The sequence below is a fragment of the Colius striatus genome, chromosome 16 (assembly GCF_028858725.1).
Source record: "Colius striatus isolate bColStr4 chromosome 16, bColStr4.1.hap1, whole genome shotgun sequence".
Classification (NCBI taxonomy): domain Eukaryota; kingdom Metazoa; phylum Chordata; class Aves; order Coliiformes; family Coliidae; genus Colius; species Colius striatus.
This window is the reverse complement of record NC_084774.1, coordinates 9778852-9799398: the sequence shown is the minus strand read 5'-3', so window position 1 is coordinate 9799398 and position 20547 is coordinate 9778852. Positions and strand designations below refer to the sequence as shown.

At 47.0% G+C, this 20547-nt stretch overlaps 1 protein-coding gene across 6 annotated transcripts in view; it reads right to left on the bottom strand.

Moving 5' to 3' along the window:
* Nucleotides 1–20547, bottom strand: part of KCNQ2 (potassium voltage-gated channel subfamily Q member 2) — a 64126-nt gene that overhangs the window by 7371 nt on the left and 36208 nt on the right. For 3 of the 6 annotated variants that reach the window (XM_062008868.1, XM_062008872.1, XM_062008871.1), the window contains 5 exons: nucleotides 18734–18802; nucleotides 16886–16915; nucleotides 3873–4096; nucleotides 3284–3392; nucleotides 2620–2751 (listed from right to left, as the gene is read on the bottom strand). In XM_062008868.1, the coding sequence (XP_061864852.1) occupies nucleotides 2620–2751; nucleotides 3284–3392; nucleotides 3873–4096; nucleotides 16886–16915; nucleotides 18734–18802 (564 nt within the window). Of the gene's footprint in view, nucleotides 1–2619; nucleotides 2752–3283; nucleotides 3393–3872; nucleotides 4097–11235; nucleotides 11290–16885; nucleotides 16916–18733; nucleotides 18803–20547 lie in introns of all 6 variants that reach the window. The other 3 variants (XM_062008867.1, XM_062008869.1, XM_062008873.1) reach the window with 2 other exon arrangements.

Sequence of the window (20547 nt, the reverse complement as noted above, 5' to 3'; positions counted from 1 at the left end):
TGGCAAAGTAAATAAGAAGAAAACAAAAAAAACAACAAAAGACACCAGCAAAATGCATAATGAAGCAACACGGAGAGAAACGGTCAGGAAGAAACAACTGAAAAACAGAACGACAGAGAGAGAAAGAGAATCTGGAACTAGATTCTGCTGGAAACAGAAGGCTCTCTCCTTCCTACCACCTGGTTGAGAGTGAAAGCCAGAGTCTCATCTACCCCGGGGTAAGATCTGGAGATACAGGCACCATTGAACATCATTAGGAGATCTTCCCCCCACCCCAGAGATAACAGGCAACATGCTTTACCCTCTGGAATGTATTTGCATATGTATAGCAATATCCCATTGAGGCAGCTGGATATGAAACAACATACATTCATTCTCCTTTCAGTTCCAGCACTAGGTAACACATCCTGAGCTAGTTCAGAAAGGCACGAGCCCCTGGGAGTCATGAGAGAGGCTGGGAGATTGTGTAGCTCAATGAATGGGAGACATCCATGGCTGGTGAGGTGTCAGGATGAGACACGAGACAGTGTGAACACAACGCTGAAAACAGCACATTACAGACACAGTGACAGAGGCATTCATGATTCAAGAGGAAAGTGCATGTAAACACCCCAGAAATTTGCTTGAATGCAGCTTTGATCCACCAGAGTCTCGGCCACAGGAGGTCACAGCCAACCCTGCTGAGCTGAGCTGGTGAGGAGAACACAGTGCTTTGCTGAAAGGAAATCCCAATATCTGTTCTCTAACCTGAGGGCGAGGGAGCCCTGGCCCAGGCTGCCCAGGGAGGCTGTGGAGGTTCCTTCTGGGGAGGTTTCCAACCCCACCTGGACACATTCCTGTGCCCCCTGATGGAAGGGAACCTGCTTTAGCAGTGACTTGGGCTGGAGCAGCTCTGCAGGGCCCTTCTCACCCCCCAGCACTCCGGGATTCTGGGATGACAACCTCCCTGGACTCCACCATATGGGTACACTGTACTTCTAGTGCCAGCTGGTCATGCTCCAGTGTTGGTCTTCCCTGGGACCTCTTAGTGCCCATCTGGCTGTGATGATGAGTGCTTTGAAGGATGATCCCAAGCAGGTCTGCTCCTGTCACCATCACTGATCTCCTGCTCAGTGGGGACAGTGAAACCAGTGAAGCTGCCTGGCAGCCCTGGATACTAAATTCAGATCCTTCACACTTTTGAAGCAGCTCCTGGTCCTCCTGACTTCCCTGCTAGGGGTTGCTCCAGATTGAGCTACATGTCTTGGATCTACAACCATTGAATTCATACTGAACGGGGGTGAGAGGCTCCAAGAGAGGAAATTCTCCAGGATATTTTAGTCTCCATCTCAAGGGAGAACTTTCCTTCTGGCTGCATATAGACATGGGAAACTCATGGCGTGAAGCAAGGCTGAGAACGTTACCTCTGCTGCTTGAACATTAAAAATAGCAGAGTTAAAATGGTCCCTGAGAGATTAACAGCAGAAGAGAGATTCCTCTTCTTTTTCCCTAAGACAATTTTCCCCAGGGTTCATATTATCTGTCTGCATACCCAAAGACTTTTTTGCATGTTTGCTGACTCTATCAGGGACTTAGATGGGTTGGAAGTAGAGGGGAGATTTCTCCTATTTCCTTTCCAAAGGAAGCTGGGCTGCCACAGCCATCAAGGAAAACACTTTCATTCTTCAAATGTAAAAGTAAATACTCTATTATTTTGACTGGAGATAGCTTATGGCCAAGCCTTGTCTCTGCTATGGGTGTCCTTCAAGCTCAGCAGAACTGAGGCTGCTTCTGCTGAGCTGACAAGGCCTTGGGGTGTGGGGGTTTGGGGTCTAATTTTCAATGTGGGACATGAGGGCAGAGGGAGGAGTGCTCACACAGTAACACATAGCTCAGATCTTTTGTCCAGGGGATCAAATTCAGCTGTGTGGGTTGTGGGATTCTTTTCAGGAGAAAGTTAAATTTTCAATGCCTTTTCCCTTTTCAATGCCTTTTTTAACATTTCTTCTCCTATTAAAATTAACTTGTCTCCCCCTAAAATTTGAGCACAGAAGTTGAAATGCAGCTTGGCTCAAACACACGAGAGCCAGTGGGCTTGGATGGGAACCCCCGCCCTTGCCACCTGAGGAGGAATTTCTCCTGACACAGCTCAGCACCTAAAGGCAAGAGGAAGCTACTGCTTCCTCACTGGCCCCTCTGCCTGCAGGGTCACAACAACCAGCACATCAGGTTTTATTCTGTTTCACTCCCAGGAAGGTATCAAATTAGTCACATGAGCCTTAAGACTGAGGCATCTCACCTTTGCTATCCTGCCAGGAGGACCAGAGAGATATGCACCTGCCTTACCTATGGGATATGCTGTAAGGACAGAGAATCCCCCAAAGTAAAGTAGGAGGATGAGCTGTGATTTTAACATATCCTGAGGTGGGCACTGAGGCAGCTTTAGTGGCAGAAACCACTACAGTCCCTCTCTGGCTCATCCCTGTGTGTTCCAGCCACGTGCATCGATGTTGATGCTTTCTTGTAGGAAGAAAGAAGAATAAGTTGTAGCTGCCAAGGAAAAGCATCTGTCACTCCTGGCAATAACTCCACAATGAACAAAATCAGTGGAAACATGAAGCAAAGAGAGAGGTCTCTTGCCTGGCCTGGAGGTTTTTAATCCGGGAGAGCATGTCCAGGTGACCAGCTGAATACTGCTCGATGACATCCATCACATCGTAGGGACGAAGGCTCTCCTTAAACTTGCGCTTGGAGACCAGAAATCTCATAATGCTGCAGGAGATGGAGAGAAAAGGCAAAATATAGTCCCCAGGCTGCAGCCTGACCTGCTCAGGAGGGAATAAAAACCACCCCAGGGAGCTGCTTTGGAAGGACAACAGAATAAATCCCAAGCCCGTGGGTTTGAGAGAGGCTGCAGCAGGAGGAGAGGGGAAGGGGATTGCGGGGGCTGGTGGCTGAAGCCCTGTCTATGACGGGGGGTCCCTGATGCCCCTTGGACTGTCAGCTGTGCCAGTGTCCTCTCTGCACTGTGTTTCTAAATGTCAGCATTAAATCTGAGAGCTGGTGAGAACGGTGATTTGGATGCAGCCCCGCAGGGGATTTTCCTGTTTCTCCATTTCTTCCTTCCCTCAGCAAAAACTGCACTTTCTGGCAGAATTTTCTGTAAAGGAGGCTGGGCCACCTAGGGAAAAAACAGCCTGCAGCACAGACCTTTCAGCATTTGCCACTTCTGCTTGGACTTTAGCTTTGGTTTTATCCCTGTTGTTCATTTTTCCACACAGCTTCCCCGCTCTCCCTCTCTTACCACACTGCCCTGATGCTGACTTTCAGTCCTGGTGTCAAATCTTCTGTCACAAACTCGCAGTTGCAGCTTTTGTTCTCATCAGGAATGTCTTCTCCAGGGAGGCTTGCTTCTGGGTTGGGGAGAAGGAGGAATAAAGACAATGTACTACTATTTCCCAGTGCTGGTGCCGTGTGAGAAAAGGCAAGTTGGATCCCAAACAGCAAACGCAGAGGGGAAGCACCAGAAGTGTCTTTGCTGAGCACCTCAATGGGAGCATTTCCCAAAGGTGTCACATCCAACTGCAGCTCTTATCCACCTCTGGATGCTTCTGCAGGGGGGTTGGACTAGATGATCTCTAAAGGTCCCTTCCAACCCCTACCACTCTATGATTCTATGATTGACTCTTCCTCTGTTCCCCATCTCTAGATACATTAATATATACATTATCATGACTAGCAGGGGGGGTTCTTATCTCTTATCATACTCCATAAGACTGGAAAGGGGAAGGAGATCTATGTAAGGGCAACTCTGCCCTTCTTAGGTGTGGACAGAGAGGATGTTGGGGCCAGATGGAGATTTGGGGTGGGGCACAGCCCTCTTGAGCCCTCACCTTCTGAGTTCTGCCGCGATGCTGCTCCCTTGATGCGGAAAGCTTGCCGCGCTCGGCTGCGGTCTCCAAAGCTCCAGCTCTTGGGCACTTTGCTCGGGCTGTCCTCAATGCTCTGGTCAGCGCTGGGGGACCTCCGGATGCCCTGAGCCTGTGGAGAGCCTTTCCCTTTGGTGCCAGCACCGCGGGGACTGGAGAAGACACGATCTTTCAAACTGACCTTCTGACTGTTCAGAGAAACACGTTGAAACAAAGACAAAAAGGAGACAGCAGGAGGAGTCATTCTGGAAACCACGCAGTCCTTCCCCACCAGCCATTAGAAACCAAGAGCACTTCCAAGCAGCAGTGAGATGGAGTTTTGCTGTTGGCTTTCGTTTTGTTTGGGTTTGGTTTTTAAAGATCTATATTTCATTTCTTTGGTTGTTTTTAAAGAGAGCATCGTAGAAAGGTTTCTGCTGTGATGAGTGAAATGGCAACGACTACTGAGAGAGAGAAAATAAATGAGGACTTGAACAGAAGCCCCTCGTGGGATGCCAGGGCTGGAGGGACAGAATGACATTCAACAATGAGGTTATGATTCCTTAAATCACTGATCAGCTCTGATCACAAGCGAGGAAGCTTTTCTTTCACAACTGCCTTCCAAAACCCTGCATCTGATAAGAAAATACCAATCAAAAAGCACCTTTATCTTCAACTTTTCACATTCCACATCTGCTGCTCAGACCTGTCCTTTCCTTTTCTTCAGCTCCTGTGTTTCCTCCCTCTTAAGACACAATATGCCCCTTTCACAGATCCCAAAGTTCCTCTTTTTTTTCCAGTCATATATTTAAATGCTTAAATATGAACCTTTAAATGTACAACTCCTTTGTATCCTATAAAGATTCAGTCTAAACCCTACCTAGCATCTATCTGCAGGGCTGCTATGGCTGCCATAAACATGCAAAGCAAAACGTTACAACTTCATCTTATTGCTGTTTCTCTATTAGAATCCCATTGCTTAAAAACCTTGTAAATATGAAGATCTCTCCAGAAACAGAGCTGATCTCACTGAGGACCAGTCTGCTGACCACCCAGCTCTAATCAGTTTTCCAAATGCTGAAATGTGTCATTAAAAACCTTCACCCAAAGGAAGATGAGGGATTTTCACAGGAAAACTGCAAACCAAAAGGATTCTGTGGATCTTCACAAAAGGGCAAATTTCAGAGAGGCAGCACTGAGGAAACCAAACTGCAAATTTTTGGGGATAATTTGATGTTTTCTGAACAGCAACTGATTATTCAAATGCACTAACAGAGGTTAGACAACCAGTGCAAGGCACTTGCAAATACAGTCAATAAAACTGAGTAAAATCCCCAGCTTTGGTTCCCAGTACTCTATACCACGGCAGCAGCCACTCATCATTTTACTCTGACTCTGCTTGAGGGAAGAACATCAGGGATTTTGATTTCCACATCACATTTCCAGGTCACCAACCAAAGATCTTGGGTTGGTGGGGTTGTTTTTTTTCCTCTGTCTCTCAGCAACACCATCTTAAAACTCAGAGCCAAGCAGCCCTGCTTTGCTTTCAAAACTGGCACGAGGCTCTTCAATCAGAACTTGGCTGCTGATACTTGAAGCAAAGCAAAATGCAGCTCCCTTCTCCCCAGCCGTATCAGCTGCACTGCGCTGACAGGAACAGACACTCGCTTTTGTCAGTAAAGGAAGAAGACGTGACTCCAAGGTACAGAGGGAGCAGATTTGTTGAGTAAGAAAGGGCTATTTTTACAAAGTCACTTTACATTGGGAGATGTTGAACATTTACAGGGAGAGAAAGGTGCTTAGGCAGCAGTTCTCCAGAGCTACACTGCGTGATCCTGGGGAGGCACCGCCGCTCTGGTCCAGCACCCAGGGATGCAGGAGAGCATCTCCTGGGCTGCAGGGCTGGGTTATGTGTGGCCACTGGCTGGGCAGCAATTCCCCATTGAAAGTTATGTTTAAGAGAATAAAGAAATTTGTTCATGACTGAGTTAGAAAAGGCAGAATGGTTTTGATTAATGATGCATTTATAATTCAGATAAGCACTGGAGGTTTCATTTCCAGCACGCTGCCCACCTGCAGCCTCTGTCTGAAAGCCACGGGACCAACAGATGTTCACAGCAGAGCTGAAAATCACATCAGAGGTACAAATCCACACAGGAATCTAGGAACAAGCATGTGCCCAAACACCTCCCTGGATGTAAGCCTCAGTCACTAATGCTACCAAAACCACCACACACAACAAGCCAAAGGTTTAAAAGCAAATCTCATTCTGTGTTCTTGGATTAGGGACCAGACTGAAAAGTTATTTGTCATTTGATCCTAAATAGGTCAATTAGATTACTTTTTTCCCCCTTAATTATGTTGATTTGGGAGAAGAATATTCATGGAATCTACTGCATTTCAGTAGCACTAAATACTTCAAACTACCCTGTCTTTTTTTTTTTCAAGAGAAGCTTTATAAAAACCAGCCAGCAGCACCACAATTCAGAATTCAAAGCAATCCCTTTGTGCCTCATCCCCTGATGAGTTGCTCCCAGCACCTACCTCAGCATTAAACCATAAAACCAAGCCCTCCTTCTTTGGGGCTCCTTTTCCATTACCCCAGTAAATGTGCTGCAAATGTTTGCAAGAATCACAAAAGGCAAAAAAGAAAGCATTGGACTCGGTGAGGAACACGAGCAGAGTTTCAAGCCTGATAGCATGAGGTGCAACACTTACACATCAAAGATTCTCGTAGCAATCTGATGAACAATTAACATATGGGTGGGTTTTGCTCCTGAGTACTTGGCTCCTCAGAAAAGAAACCCAACACCTGATGTGATTCCTTTTTAACACAGACAACATGAGATAACGTGAACACTGAACTGATTTTTTCCTTCTGCCGTGCAATTCCCTCATAGGAAATGACACTTTGGATTCACATGCAAGTACAATCCCTGCAGAGGAGAATGCTGTTGGGGTCTGCAGGAGCTGGTAGGAGGGAGAATATAGGCATATATATATAGTTGTGAGCTAATCCAAGATCATGTTCTCATTCAACCAGAAAGACATGCAGAGTGATGCAGTGCCTCAGAGAAGTGGGATTTAGGTGCGGATGGTAAATGAGAGTCCAGTGGAAAGTGCGATGTGTCAGTGACATGAACACGAGGAAAGCAGGAATCCAGCCACACCTGACAGCACAAACTGAGGCTTGCAATTGTGATAAGTAGGATTGGGGTGAGCATGAGCCCTGCTCATGCCAGGGGGAAGGGAGAGAGAACTATGGCTTTGCAACTAGAGACAAAGATCATAGGAAGCTGCAACAGCGTAAGAGGATGTGTTTGAGTTCCTGGGTATTCACATCCATTTTCGGTTGGCATCTATTAAAAACAGATTTGACTAAAGAAAACTATGTTTCCAGATTGATTTCAGGGAAGGTTTAGAAAACTTTCACCTTTTGACTCAAGTTTAATGAAAGACAGAAACAAAGTTGATTTTTCTCTGCTGCCAGCCAAAAAATGAGAGCCTGTGCTGGAGAAACGCTGCACGGTCCCACAGCTGCTGGAAAGATGCTCACTGCTTTACTGGGCTTCACATTTAGGTTCATTTAAGTCCAACAGCCCGGCACTCAGTAGCAAAATGCAGGAGAACTAATCTTCAAATGAGCTGCCATCAGCCTCCTTAGGATGCTGGGAGTTTGAGCTCCTGTTTGGAACGCTCTGGTTTGGGGTTCATTCCACAGCACTCTGTAGTATTAAATCAGCACTTCTAAAAACTGTGGACTCATTGCTTTAGCAGTAATTTTTGGATCAATGAAGAGTATCAGTTGTCTTGTCCTTGATTTTAAACTACACTGGAGCAATTGTTTCATTTTCTCCTTTTGTCTTTTTAGGCAGCAAACATTGGCCAAGTTGAGCTGGACTAGCGTGGACCCAGATCCATCTGTGCACATGAACTCACACAGTAACAGTGTTCATTCTTCTGAGAAGTTAGAGTCAGGAGAAAGAGGTTATCTCCTGTTGGGAAATGAGACTGGTTTTTAATCTAGAGTTTGTGCTGAGCTCATGGCATAAGAGAGGAGCTTGTTAAAAGCAGGCAGGAGTGCCAGGAGTGAACGACAGCCTTTGTGGCTGTCAATAGGCTCCAGTCTGGTCACAGGGGTGAATTAGGGGCAGAAACCAATTACTGGAGATATGAGGAAAATACATCTGTGCAAAATTTGCCATGACTAGAGCAGACATCAAGAGAGGACCAGGTCCATGCCTGGTTTGCCTCCAGCCGCTTCAGAAAAGCCATTGCAAAGGGGAATTCAGCCCAGAGAATGGACTTTCTGGAAGGAGAGCAACCTGAGCTTAAGGAAAACAAAAGATCAGCCAATGATCAGTGTCATGGTGAGGAATTCCTCTTGTCTTCCCCCTCCTCAACCATGGTGTTAGACTGGGGTTGATGGGAGGCATTGGAATCATAATGGAAGAGGTCAGAGTTGCACCAGGCCCACAGCCACCACATAAGCCTGGATGAGTGCGAGGCCTCAGGTGATTGAAGAGCACTGGGAGCAGCCAGACATGTGTCTGGAAACCTTGGCCTTTGGTATTTTGCAGCATTGCTGTTAGAATCACCCCTCTCTTCCAAACACACAGCTTGTCCTTCCTCAACGGATGCTGAGCACTGTCAGCCACCACATCTGCCACATCCTGCACCTTCTCACAACCTTTTCTGGCTGCCAGCTCAGCTGATTTGCATTTCAGGAGAAAGAACACCAGCCAGATTGCATCTTTGAGCTGGCTGGTCATTCCTAAACAAGACCTTAAGAAACACACTGTAGTCAAGGGCTCTGCAAACATCTTTCCTTCCCTGGTCTATGTGCCATTCCCACTGTCAGATCTCCGTGGTGCCTTCTCTGAGCAGATGCCAGAAAAGTCTCTTACAAAGCAGAATATGATAGACCTGATAATCTGGCTTGCTATAGTTACTTTACTGCCTAAAATGCATGCATTACTGCATTTATTGACTAGAGATCATTGGTTTAGTACATTAAGAAACCACAGCTTCTAAGGAGTTTTCTATTAATTTATCTACATTGAGTTTTCCATGATAGCCTCATCGTTTACTGTTACTTTGTTATATGCATCCTAGAGGAAGGCTTTTAGCACTCAGCCTTTGATGCATCAAAGTGCTGGCATCTGCCCCTAAGAGTTTGTGCAGTGGGAGCTTGCAGGCAGGCAGCCCAAGGGTCCAGGAAAACAAGACATCTGCATTATTTTTATGTTCCCTTCAAGGTTAACCTTTAGTTTGATGAAAGCACAGTGTAAAACACTACATTCAGGGTGGATGCAGGTAACACAGATGCTCTTGTAGCTACTCCAAAGTTCAAGTCTCCTTTTTGACTGGAAGAACTACAGTCTGTAATCCTCCTTCTCAGGGTTTCCAATGGATTAAGATGATTTGTTTCATCCTCCCTTTGCCTTGCAGTACTCAAGATGGGGAGATGAAATGAGGACCAAAATGAGAAGGAATTCAGTAGAAAAGAGAAGAAATAAAAAAGCATACAATTAAAACTTCATGCCTAGGAAGACATGCAAGGAAGACATTCAAGATCAGAGTGACTGGTTTTTCCAGTGGACAGAACTGGACATAGACAGGTGAGAGGACAGCATTACAAATATCACTGCTTGTTTTACCTCTGCCAAAACCAACCTCAAGGTTAAGCAATTGAAAGGTGCCTTTCTCCAGGGAGGAGTCCCCACTTGCACTACACCTCCACCTCTGTGGATAAAACAACCTCACCTGGCAAACAGAGACACTACAGAAGCCACAATCGCTTCTTTTCAGCTCAACTATTGGCCAAATCTTTGCCACTGGGAATTGTACTGAAATTCTGCCTGTGACACCAACCACCACCTGGATCTTTCAAAGAGGAACTTCAAGGAAAGCCACAGTACTTATCAAAACATACAGCAGGAGGCTAACTCAAAGACTCAGACTATTTATGCAGATTGAAGGGATTCCCTGCCACAAAGAACTTCTCTTTACGAGACCTATGTCATGTCCCCCTTCCTCTTTGTTACCCATTCAGAGATGGGATTTACCACACTACTTCTGAGCTTCTGGTGAGGAGACAAGCAAGTCTCTGGCATGAATGCCAGCCTCTGCACTGCCAGATAGTCAAAATAGCCATCGGGGGGGAAAAAAATAGCAAGAAAAGAAAAAGATACAGGTTGGAACAATTAATGGAGAAACCCAGAGATACATGTAGCTTTGGAACCATTAGGTTTTACACTTTTAAAGCTGTAGTTGGCTTTCTGAGGGAGACAGAGACTGGTGATTTTGAGAATTAGAACGGACTCCAAAAAAAGATGAGCATGCAAAAATCCGAGTTCACAAACATGCGGCATCGCTCAGAGCCCTGCCACGCCGTCCCCTGCCTGGCTCAGGGGGGGTCACCTGCCAGCATTCACAGCATGCAAACTCTGGGCATTGCTAGTTCAAGAAAGGTGCATGTTTGCTGCTGAGAAGCAGTGTCTGGGGCGAGGGAAAAGACTCTTCCAGTGCAGGCGTGGAAGTAGACGTAGTTACGCGTCAGTAAAGTAAGAGCTATGTGTCTGTGAACCCTTGTGGCTATCAGATGGGTGCACTAAAGGGATGCTCGTTGGGGATTCACTGAAGCCTCCTAACGGTTGGCAACTTGAGGAAAAAGATGAGCACTGCTCGTACGAAACCCTCTGCCCTGGCTATCTGTTCCCCACGGGATCTAGAAACAGAACCATTCACAATGCCAATGTCAACGCTAAGGGGAACCCGTATCCCCTACGTCTGGTGGGACAGGCTGAGATTAGTCCTTCTCTAGCTGCGTAGTAGAGGTGCTAGATAGGCAAGCCATGGCTTCCAAAGGCCACAAAGACTAGGAAAGGTCAATTTGTAGTGTTGAGAGAGCCAAAGGAATGGTTTGATTGAGCAGAGGTAGGAAGCTGGTGTTTCTCATGCTAACTTGACATCGCTCTACAGTGCAATTCAATTTGCAAGGATGCCCTGGGCCTTGAGGAGGGATGGAGTGCTAGGGAGGAAGGGGTCTTTTTAACAACAAAATGATTATTCAGTTCCTGGCCTCCTCCCTTGCTGAGCAGACACTGGCTTGCACGCCCAGGCAGATTCCCCATCCTCGTCTCTTTGATTCACGTGTTCCGCGTGATTGTCAGACAAGGAAGCCTCTGATTTCTGAGTGGGCGACGGGGGAGGCTCTTTCACCTTTTTGTACTCATCTAGTACCTCTATTAAGCAGAGAAGTGATCAGAACGGGTGGTAGCAGGGTAGAGGGAGAATGAGCCGTGCAGCTTTTGATTAGTTTCGTGCGACGCATTTCCCGTGGTACCTAGAGTTTCCTGAGCAGCATCCGCATAGTGACTCTCTGCACGGTTTGCTTTTACTGGAAATGAGGGAGAGTAAAAAAATTAGACCTGGAAGCAAATGCCAGACAGGAAACTTTTGATTACTGACTCTAGGTTCAAAAGACAGGCATTTTGAGGGCCGGGTTCATGACAGGATTTGTTCTGATTTGAGTGTTAAATGAGGAGGGAAAGCAACAAAATCGAGAGGGTTTCTGAAATTTCTCTCACTGCTGGCAATAAATGTCAGAGTGAGCAACGATGCATTCTGCATGGAGTTGGTGGCATCAGCTCACCTACAATTGGCTGAGTCCTGCAGGAAGGTTTTATTACAATTGCCTGAGTCCTGCAATAGAAACAAAAAGCACTCTCCTCTTTCTAAACAGATAAAAAACTGATTTTGTTCAATTGCCTAAGCCACGGAGAGCCAAAACTGCCACTTCTTTGGCCCAACAGCAACCAAAAGGTCCAAATTTCTTTTTCTTTTTCCAGAAAAAGGGAAAAAAGAGTCACAGAGAGAGCTAATGAATCTGTCAGTTATTTGCACTTCTCGGGTAGGAAATAGCATCACATTAAGCCTGGCATTCATTTTTTAAGAAAAAGAAGATAAAAAACACTTTTTATATAGACAAAAAAGATATATATGAGATATATATAGGATCTTATATATATCAGATCTTATATATATATAAAAGATCTTATATATATATATATATACACACACAACAGATCTTTTATATATATAAGATATTTTAAATGTATATTAGATCTCATATATATAGAAGATAAAAAGCAGTGGTTGAGTGGTGCAGTCCCTTATGGGAAGGGATTCAAACATCTGTGTTCACACATCTGCTTTTCAGAACGCTTTTTAGACAGGCCCTACCGCTTGTGGGGAGCTGCTGCCTTTGCTGAGGCATCACCACAGCTCCTGTCAGCCCATCCCAAAGCGCTGCTCAGGCACTGCTCTGCCAGGAGATTGCCACCACAACCAGGGTCCTCCATGCCATGGAGCAGCCCTCGACCTGCAGAAGGGTAATGATGTGGACCCCATCACCCCACCTGGCCACCAGCACTTGCTGAGTTCATGTGCAGACTAAAAAGGCTGAAGGATGCACAAACCCCCAATGTCGTTTTCCACCTGAACTCAGCAACCAGAGATGCTCGTGGGCACACACAGAAGGAATCTGTGGGAATTCTTTCTGCTCGGTGGCATCCTGTGCAAGCTCAGCTCAACCACCCTCTGCATCCTGGGGACTCCTTAGGTACCCACAACAGGACCCAACATCCCCAGGGACTGCTACCAGGGCTGTTGTGGAGTCTGAGCATCACAGCATGGGGTTGGGATATTCAGCATGCAAAGCCCCAGGGAGACACGGGGGTTACTCTCCTCTGAAGTCACCTCTGCACTCCCTATGGAAAGATGCAGTCCCTTTTGTGCAAATAATCCGCTCCCCTAAAGGCAACTGATTATTTCCAGATTACTGTCAGTCCCAGCATGAGTCTCTGACACCAGTTCAACGGGTTAGAAGGTGAAACACCAACCCAGGCTAACACGGCCCATTGGGCTCCTGAGATTGACACCAGTTTCTGTGGGCAGCAGTGGTCAGTGACACCTCAGACACCCAAAGCTGGATGAGCCCACTGAGTCAACCAAAGGCATCCTCCAGTGCATACAGAAGCCTTAATCACAGCCCTGACCAGAGAGGCATTAATGTAGCGTGTACCTCAGACAGACACACACATACACTGATATATAGATACACGCACAGATATACAGACACGTTACAAAGTGGCCCAGTCCAGTGCTCAGTCCATATAACAGCCAAGGTCTTGCTGAGTTCATCAGGGTCAAGGACAAATCATAGCTGAGGACAATCTTCCCAAGAGGTTCCTCTCATTACCCACAGGACTGAACTCATGCTGGACAAAGTAATCTGAGTTTTAGCTTCCCCGTTCCCTGGAATCCTTCTGTTTCTTTTTCTCTGATGTTAATTCATTCTTAGGATCATTTGGCTCATTCATTTTTAGCTTTCCACCCAATCGTGTTTTGGAAGATACAAGAGGAAGAAATGTGGTCATGGATGCCTTCAGATTTGTATCCAGCCATCCATCACAGAGCATCTGAAGCACACATTTCAAACAGGAGCCTCCAAAGTCCTGGCTAACCATATGTTTCTCTTTTTGACATTACAATCAGAAGACAAAATAAACAGAGATAAGATACCACAGCAAATTTCCAGTCTGATTAACACAGGAGTGATCAAACCCCGTTACCACTCTGATTTGGCAGCTTTCTGCAGCAGGAGGGGTGACAAAACCCCACCACAGAGCAGCTCTCAATCCTTGGGGTTAACAGGCAGAGAGGACTCATATTTGGACCCTGTATGAGAGCAACGTGGTCTGGGAAGCATGATGGGTGCTAACTACTCCTGCAGCAGCAGCCAGCCCAGGGGAGGGCAGGGGACCACTTCACCCAGCCGAGGCAGGTGGCAGGGTGGGCGCAGCACCTGAAGCAATGGGCAACAGAGGAGGCTCTGTAAGCAGTTGTTTAAAAAGGAAGGGAAATAAAAAGAGGGGAGAGGTACATAGCATGTAGAAAAAGGGCAGCATCTTTGCTGCTCATGGCAGCCTGGGCTCTGTGTCACGGGGACGTGAGCTCCTGTTCCCCTGAGCAGCTCAGCACAGCGCTCTCCCAGCACTTGGGCATAGATGGATGCAGACAAGCTCATGGTGGAAACCAAAACAGAAAGGACAGAGAAAGGACATAACCTTGTCTCTCAGATCCGTTGTCCCAGTTTATGCCAAGACCAAATCAAAAGCCACCCAAGTAATTCCAAGTGACTCATCCCCTCCATCACACTAACCCCATTGTCTTCCCACATCCTCTCAACCTGGGTAGCAGCTCTCCAAGTGCTGTGTGGGCAGAAATCTGCACAGCATCAGAGTCAGAGGGCAGCATCTCCCATGGGCAAGAGCCCAGCAGCTGCCTCATGCACTGCCAGGGTGTTTGGGATGCTCCCTGACCTTGCAAGGCAATGCTGATGCTGGGCAGCCCCTTCCCATGAGCTGTACCAGCATCCCTTCTGTAACCTAATATATATTAAGATGCAAAATAGTGCATAGTTCTGTTTGCTGTAAGGACTTTGCAGTGTATCAGTTCTAGAAAGAGGGATACAGGAATCCAGCCACTCCCTACACTTAACTACAAGGGGAGGAAGATGCAGTCTATATCCACATGAGAGATTGTGTGTTTCCTTACGTCGATGGAAACGGAAAGTGACAAATCCTTTACCAACTGAAGGGGTAAAAATGTGTGGCTGGGCTCTGCTGTGAGAGACGATTCATCCCAAGGAGTTTCCCAAGTGAATCAGCAGCAGAGCATGGCTGGGTGATTAACTGATGGGTGGGCTGAGAAACACGACAGGTTTTCTCTTCTAAGGGCAGGACAACATGCTGAGCATCACTGGAAGGCTGCTGGAAATTGGAGTGGGTGGGAGATTTGGAAAGTGAATGTAAAAGATCCAGACACTTACTAGTGAAAATAGTTGGTTTGTTCCCATCTGAATATAGAGACTAGTGTGTAAAATTCCTTCCTGAGGTCTGAGATATTATCAGATGGAAAAAGGCAGCAAGAGTAGGTAGAATTGTAATTTCCCTGACAAAACACGAAGGAAAGAGCTTTGGTTCTGCTGTGGCAGCTGAGCTGAACAATATGGGAAGGACTCAAATGCCACGTAAAGAGCAGCTGCAGACTCTCAGCAGGTCTGGTTTAGCACCTTACAAGTGAGGGCAACAAAGCCCTCACTGTCACAGGAGACAGATATACTACAGGAGCAGGCAAGCAGCACTTGGAAATGACCCTGGTGAAGAAATTGCATACAGTAAAAGCACAGTCTGGAAAAGGATAGTGAAAGGCTATTTTCACTTACTTCTGTGACATAAGAGTTGGAAAACAATGTAGAAAAAGAACAGGGGAAAAGCTGTAAGCTCTATGAAGGAATGTGATATCCAGCCTAGTGTTTGAACTGGTGAATATGAAACCTGTAGATAGGATTGAGATTAAGAAATAAGAAGTAACACTGGTGCCTCAGAAACAAGACCAGTGCCTGTGACTGCAGGGATGCTTTACCCTTTGATGCATCCAAAGTGTGTCACTGGCTGAGACAGGGCACAGGAGCAGCCAAGCCCCTGGGATGAACTGCTGATGGCATGGGTGGGTGGCCAAGATTTCAGTCATGATCTGCTCTCAGAGAGCACTTCCCACATAATGCTCTCTAATTTAACCAAGCTGGGTGGAAGCTGCCTTCACTGTCACTACACAGGCTGAGATCCCATATAGGAAAACAAATAACTCTGGGTAATTGAAACATGATCTTGGTGATTTGATTATTTGGCAGGGAAGTGGAAGCAGTGCTAAGGAGTTTCTGCTTGCAAAGAAAAGCTCAAATGAAATACAGAAAAGAAAAGGGGGAGGGGAGGAAGGAAAGATTACATTTTCCTCCCTTTAGTCAGCACCACATCTACCCTGATATCTCTGGCTGGATTTTATACCATGGAAAAATCAATTTCTGGCCTCTTTTTAGCTAAAGATCAAAATGTTACACCTGCACAATGCCAGGCTCTAGTTACACCTCTGAAAAACATACTCAGTGTTTACAATGTCTAGACTGTAAGCTATGTTTTGAGATACCAGATGTAAGACCTGAAAGCCAAGCAGATGATCTCCACGGATCACCAGTTCCATGGCTCACCTCCTAAGAATTGAGCTTCAGCCCCAGATTTACTTCTTAAAAGAACTTGGAAAATACAGGAGACACGAATCCCAGAACTAAACACTTCTAAGGAGAAGAAAAGTATCCTAAAAGTATCCCAAATCTCAGCCCTGTTGCTTTCCCTGGGACATGTGAATAGAGGAAAGCTCTCCCCGTGGGTGAGATTTATGGCTGGCCTTGGAAGGTGCTCACCACGTCTCAGAGGGCACGCTCTGCACCGTGGGCTCCAGGCGTGGAGGGGAGATGGAGCAGGGATTGTGCTTCATCCAGAGGTTGTGAGGCCAAAGGGAATGGGGTGGGGAAAGGGTGTCTCTGCCATGCAGCGTGGTGCAGTGTCAGAGAGCCCTCCTGTGTCCCACAGAGCAGCAGGTCCACGCAGCCCCTGCAGCGAGAGGAGCTCAGGAGAAGTTGCTAAGAGGGTGACACAGCGATGGCTTTGTGTGCTCATCTCTGCCTGGCATGGCCTTGGGTGATGGAGACACAGGCAAAGCACCACCTACCCACTGGCACTCATTGAGCCTGAGTTATACTGTTTCAGCTACTACTCCAGCAACAAAAGAAAACAAAAGCAGCATAAACCAAAGCCCTGCCATCACCCCAGTTCAGTGCCTGCCAGCTCTTCTCTAGCCCCCACAGCCTCGCCATCCTCCCAGCTGCAGCCTGAGGAGGACTGGAAGGAAGGAAGGTATGATTTAAGGTCCAGCATACATGTAGATACATTGGACTGCCACAGCACAGAAAAAGCATGTTAATACCTAGAATGCTTCCCTCGATGGTGCCACGACATGGTACACACACACACACACATACAGAGAAATCTACAGGTAATGCATGGGGATGGCATGGTGGCAGTGATACAGACCTTGGCGATGGTTCAGGCTGCTGCTCTTTCCTTTAAACAGAAGCAATAGTACATTAGCATGGTGTCAGGTGGCAAAAGATGTTGCTGCTTCACTGTTAAAACATAACGAAAGGACAATACCAAACAATACAACTAAAGTGGAAGTTGTGGACAGAAGAAAGGGAAAGGAGCACTTAGTTCCTGGAGTTTCTGGCCTGGACAGAAGATCACTGGAGACTCACACAACCTCAGAGAAGACACATACAACGCACAGGGTTGAAGGGTTTATCCCAACCCATCCTTGTGCCTACGCAGGACTGAGACACCCGACAGCCGTGTGATCTGTGTGAGCGCAGGAGGACTTCTGTGGGCTCAGGGAGCAGCTCCCTCCGCCAGCAAACGCACCAACAGAGCTCTTTCTGCATGTAGGGATGGATTTCAACAGCTCCCATGCCCCTGGTGCATCTGCTTTTCCCTTCCTGGCCTTTGGGACAGAGGTAATGTCAAATCTCTCGATGATGTTGGTGGGAAGGAGCATCCCTGCCCTGACATCCCGACACCCTAGGTGGGATTTCTCCCTCCATGGAGGGAGTGGGACATTACAATGTTTGTATGCACTTTCCCACTGAGACCCCAAACTGCTTGAAAGGTCTTTTCCAACCTCTGTGCATTTCTTTGATTGCCCTGAACATCACTAATGTTGAGGACAAAGCGAGCTGAACACCTGCAAAAGGGTTGGTACAACACTGCAAGCCACACTGATCAAAAACATCTCACCTTCACTGACCAGGCATCTTGGTGACATTCCCCCCTTCAGCAGTGAGGAAAATCTGCTCTGCCTTCAGCTACTCTGATTCACAGCTTCTCCACGCTGGGGAATTGCATTTAATCTGGGGCCACAAAGCAGCCCTGTCCCTGCAGACCCACAAGTGAGGGAGCACACTGTGTTTCTCAGGAGATAAGGGTCTGCCTCTCCTAACACCAGACAGTCTAAGGGACAAACTGGCCCTGCCTTCACCCAGCAGTGACCAGTGAGACACTAAGATTCGCACAGACCCCGACCCTTCTCCTTTAGGCTGAAGGCAGCAGCTTGCAGAGACTGAAAAAATGCCTCTGAGCTCCTTGCCCAGCCAAGTCTGGAAGCCCAGCCTCATCACTAGCTCAAATACTCACATTTTGCTACAGTTTGCAGAGACATACAGGCCAGGGCAAGTCCCACACCTCCCCAGCTGGTCCCAATGCCCACTGGCACAGCCAGCATCAATCCATCCCTCCTGGGCTCTGCATACTCCCAACTCACCAAACAGCAGAGCCTCTCCTGCTTAATAAAAACCCCAGAACTACCCTTCCCATGCAAAGGTTTAAGCTGCAGAACTCCTGGCCTTCTGCAGCAACGATGTATACCTTGACACATCAAATTTAGCATAAATATCTCACCACTAAAACCTTGTCTGCTCTCAGGGGAGGTGAGAGAAGGCTGGAGGGAACAGAGGATGAACTGACACATTGTCAGTCTCTGTCTCCTCTGAGGGTAGTGAAAGGTCAGAAAGCAGAAAGGTCAGAGGAAAACAAGGAACACTGCCTCCATCAGACCTGCTGAAAACACAGCTTTTGTCAGTCTGGCACTACAATATTACTCCAGAGCCAAGTTTAGGCTGAAGAAACTTATGTACAGCATAGGAGAGGGATGGGGGAAGAGGTTGCTGAACAACCCATGGGGGACCAGCTGCCAAAACCTCTCACATCTTCAAGGCTGTCCATATGCAAAAAAAAGGCAGGAAGGAGAAAATAAAAACCCCAAAGAAAAGAGAAACAGAAAAAGTTTGCAAAGTGTGTGCTTTCCAAGCTCTCTTTAACTCTGCTGCTAACCTGAATGTCAGTCCCGATTTGCTCTTCAGGTTCCTCAGGAGCTCCAGCTGGTTCAGAGGAGGGATTAGTCTAAAGGGAGAAAAGAAAGACCATTAATATTCAGGCAGAGCTGATTTCAGAGCCTCCTGTCTCGGAAACTTTCCCCACTTGCCCCATCTTTTCAACCAGAGCCAGCTTTGTGCCACCAACTGCAACTGGGAGACAGCTCGGGAGGGATGGAGAAGGGTTTGGAGGCTGCTTCCAACAGTGTCCTGAGGCAGAGCAGTGGGGGGAGAGAGAGAGAATGTGACAGTGAGAGAGAGAGAAACTTGTCTGCATCACCAGATTTTGAACCTCCCAAAACCCAAGTGGCTGCCAGGGTTCCTGAGCAGGATGGTGGTGTTTTGGCAGGAGAGATGTTCCACCATCTGTAGTCTAGTGGTTGGCATCATTGTGCTTGGAGGTCAGAGCTTCAGCTGTGTATTACATGGAGAGAAGCTCCAGTTCTGGAGGCAAGTGGGAAAACTCAACCCTGCTGCTCTTGGGAATGTGGGAAGGAGCAGCTTAAAGGGCAGAGAAAACAGAGACCTGGGGATCCTAACCTCAGGAGAAACAGCAGTACACTCCAGGGTCAAGCTTAACCAATTTCCTACTGTTCGTGCCAGGTTTTGCCCCAATATCAGGCAAAACCACATATCATCATCTTCTAGGAGCCATGGGTTTCTTTCCTTTCTCAGGAGGAAAAAGAATCTGTCAATGAGAATCCTGAATAATACTTAAAACCACTTAATGAACAAAGACCTCGTTGCCTATCCTGCTTTTATGCTAAAAGCCATTGAATTAGTTGCAACATCCACTTTCTTCCCTCAAATCCTGAGAGACTGGGATTTGCTCCATAAATATTTAACACTGATATTCACAGTCAGGTTTTCAACCAAGAGAGATGGGAGCTGGAGGTGTTGAAGGGAGGATGGAGAAGTGCAGCGTTGACTTCAGAGCACGCCTGGGGACTCTGCATTCAGGGTCAAGGCCAACAGGGCTTATCCCATGGCTCACTGCAAAATGCTTTCTGGGCCACCAGCATGCCCTTGTCAAGCTGTTGAAGTGCCACATGCCATCACTGTGCCCAGAGGGTGCAAAGTCAGCACAGCAGCCGCCTCTGGTGACAAGTGAGAGGATGCATCATTTCAGGGATGAAAGGGAGGACGAGGGGCTGGGAACAGGCTGCCTGCAGCTGCCCATGTCTGTGCAGTTGAAGCCACACAACCCCAAGGCAGTGTAGACTTATGGTTTTGCTCAAAAATGAGCCACTTGAGTTTTAATGAAAGCAAAGACCTACTCAAACTGTTCCAAAACCACCACTTAGGACTGGAAGGAAAGAGGTGGAAGTACTTGCAGACTGATCTTGGCTGAAGTGCCTTAAAATAAAGGCAGAGATATTTATGCCTGTGTTTTTTTCAACCATTGTAAGATCAAAAGTTTCCCAGTTTATCTCCATTGAAAAAAAAAAAAAAACCCAAAACCACAACAAAACCCAACTGGAAAAGCCTCTCCTCTGCATGCACAAAACTCATCCTCAAAGCCAGAGCTGTTCAGCAGAGCAGAGCTGGTGTTCCCAAGACTGAGGCAATCAGAAACATTCCCAATTCTAAGCATGGAGAAAAGACTAAAAATAAATCTGAAAGTTTTGGCTCAGCTCCCCAGTCCATCTCTATTCACTTCCATCCAGAGAAGAGCACATCCTGATCTGAGGAATTAATGAACTCCCTCACTCAAGACACGAGGAAGAAGCTGACCTTGAGCAGTGGAGATGCTCAGCTGCCACCTCCCTTCAA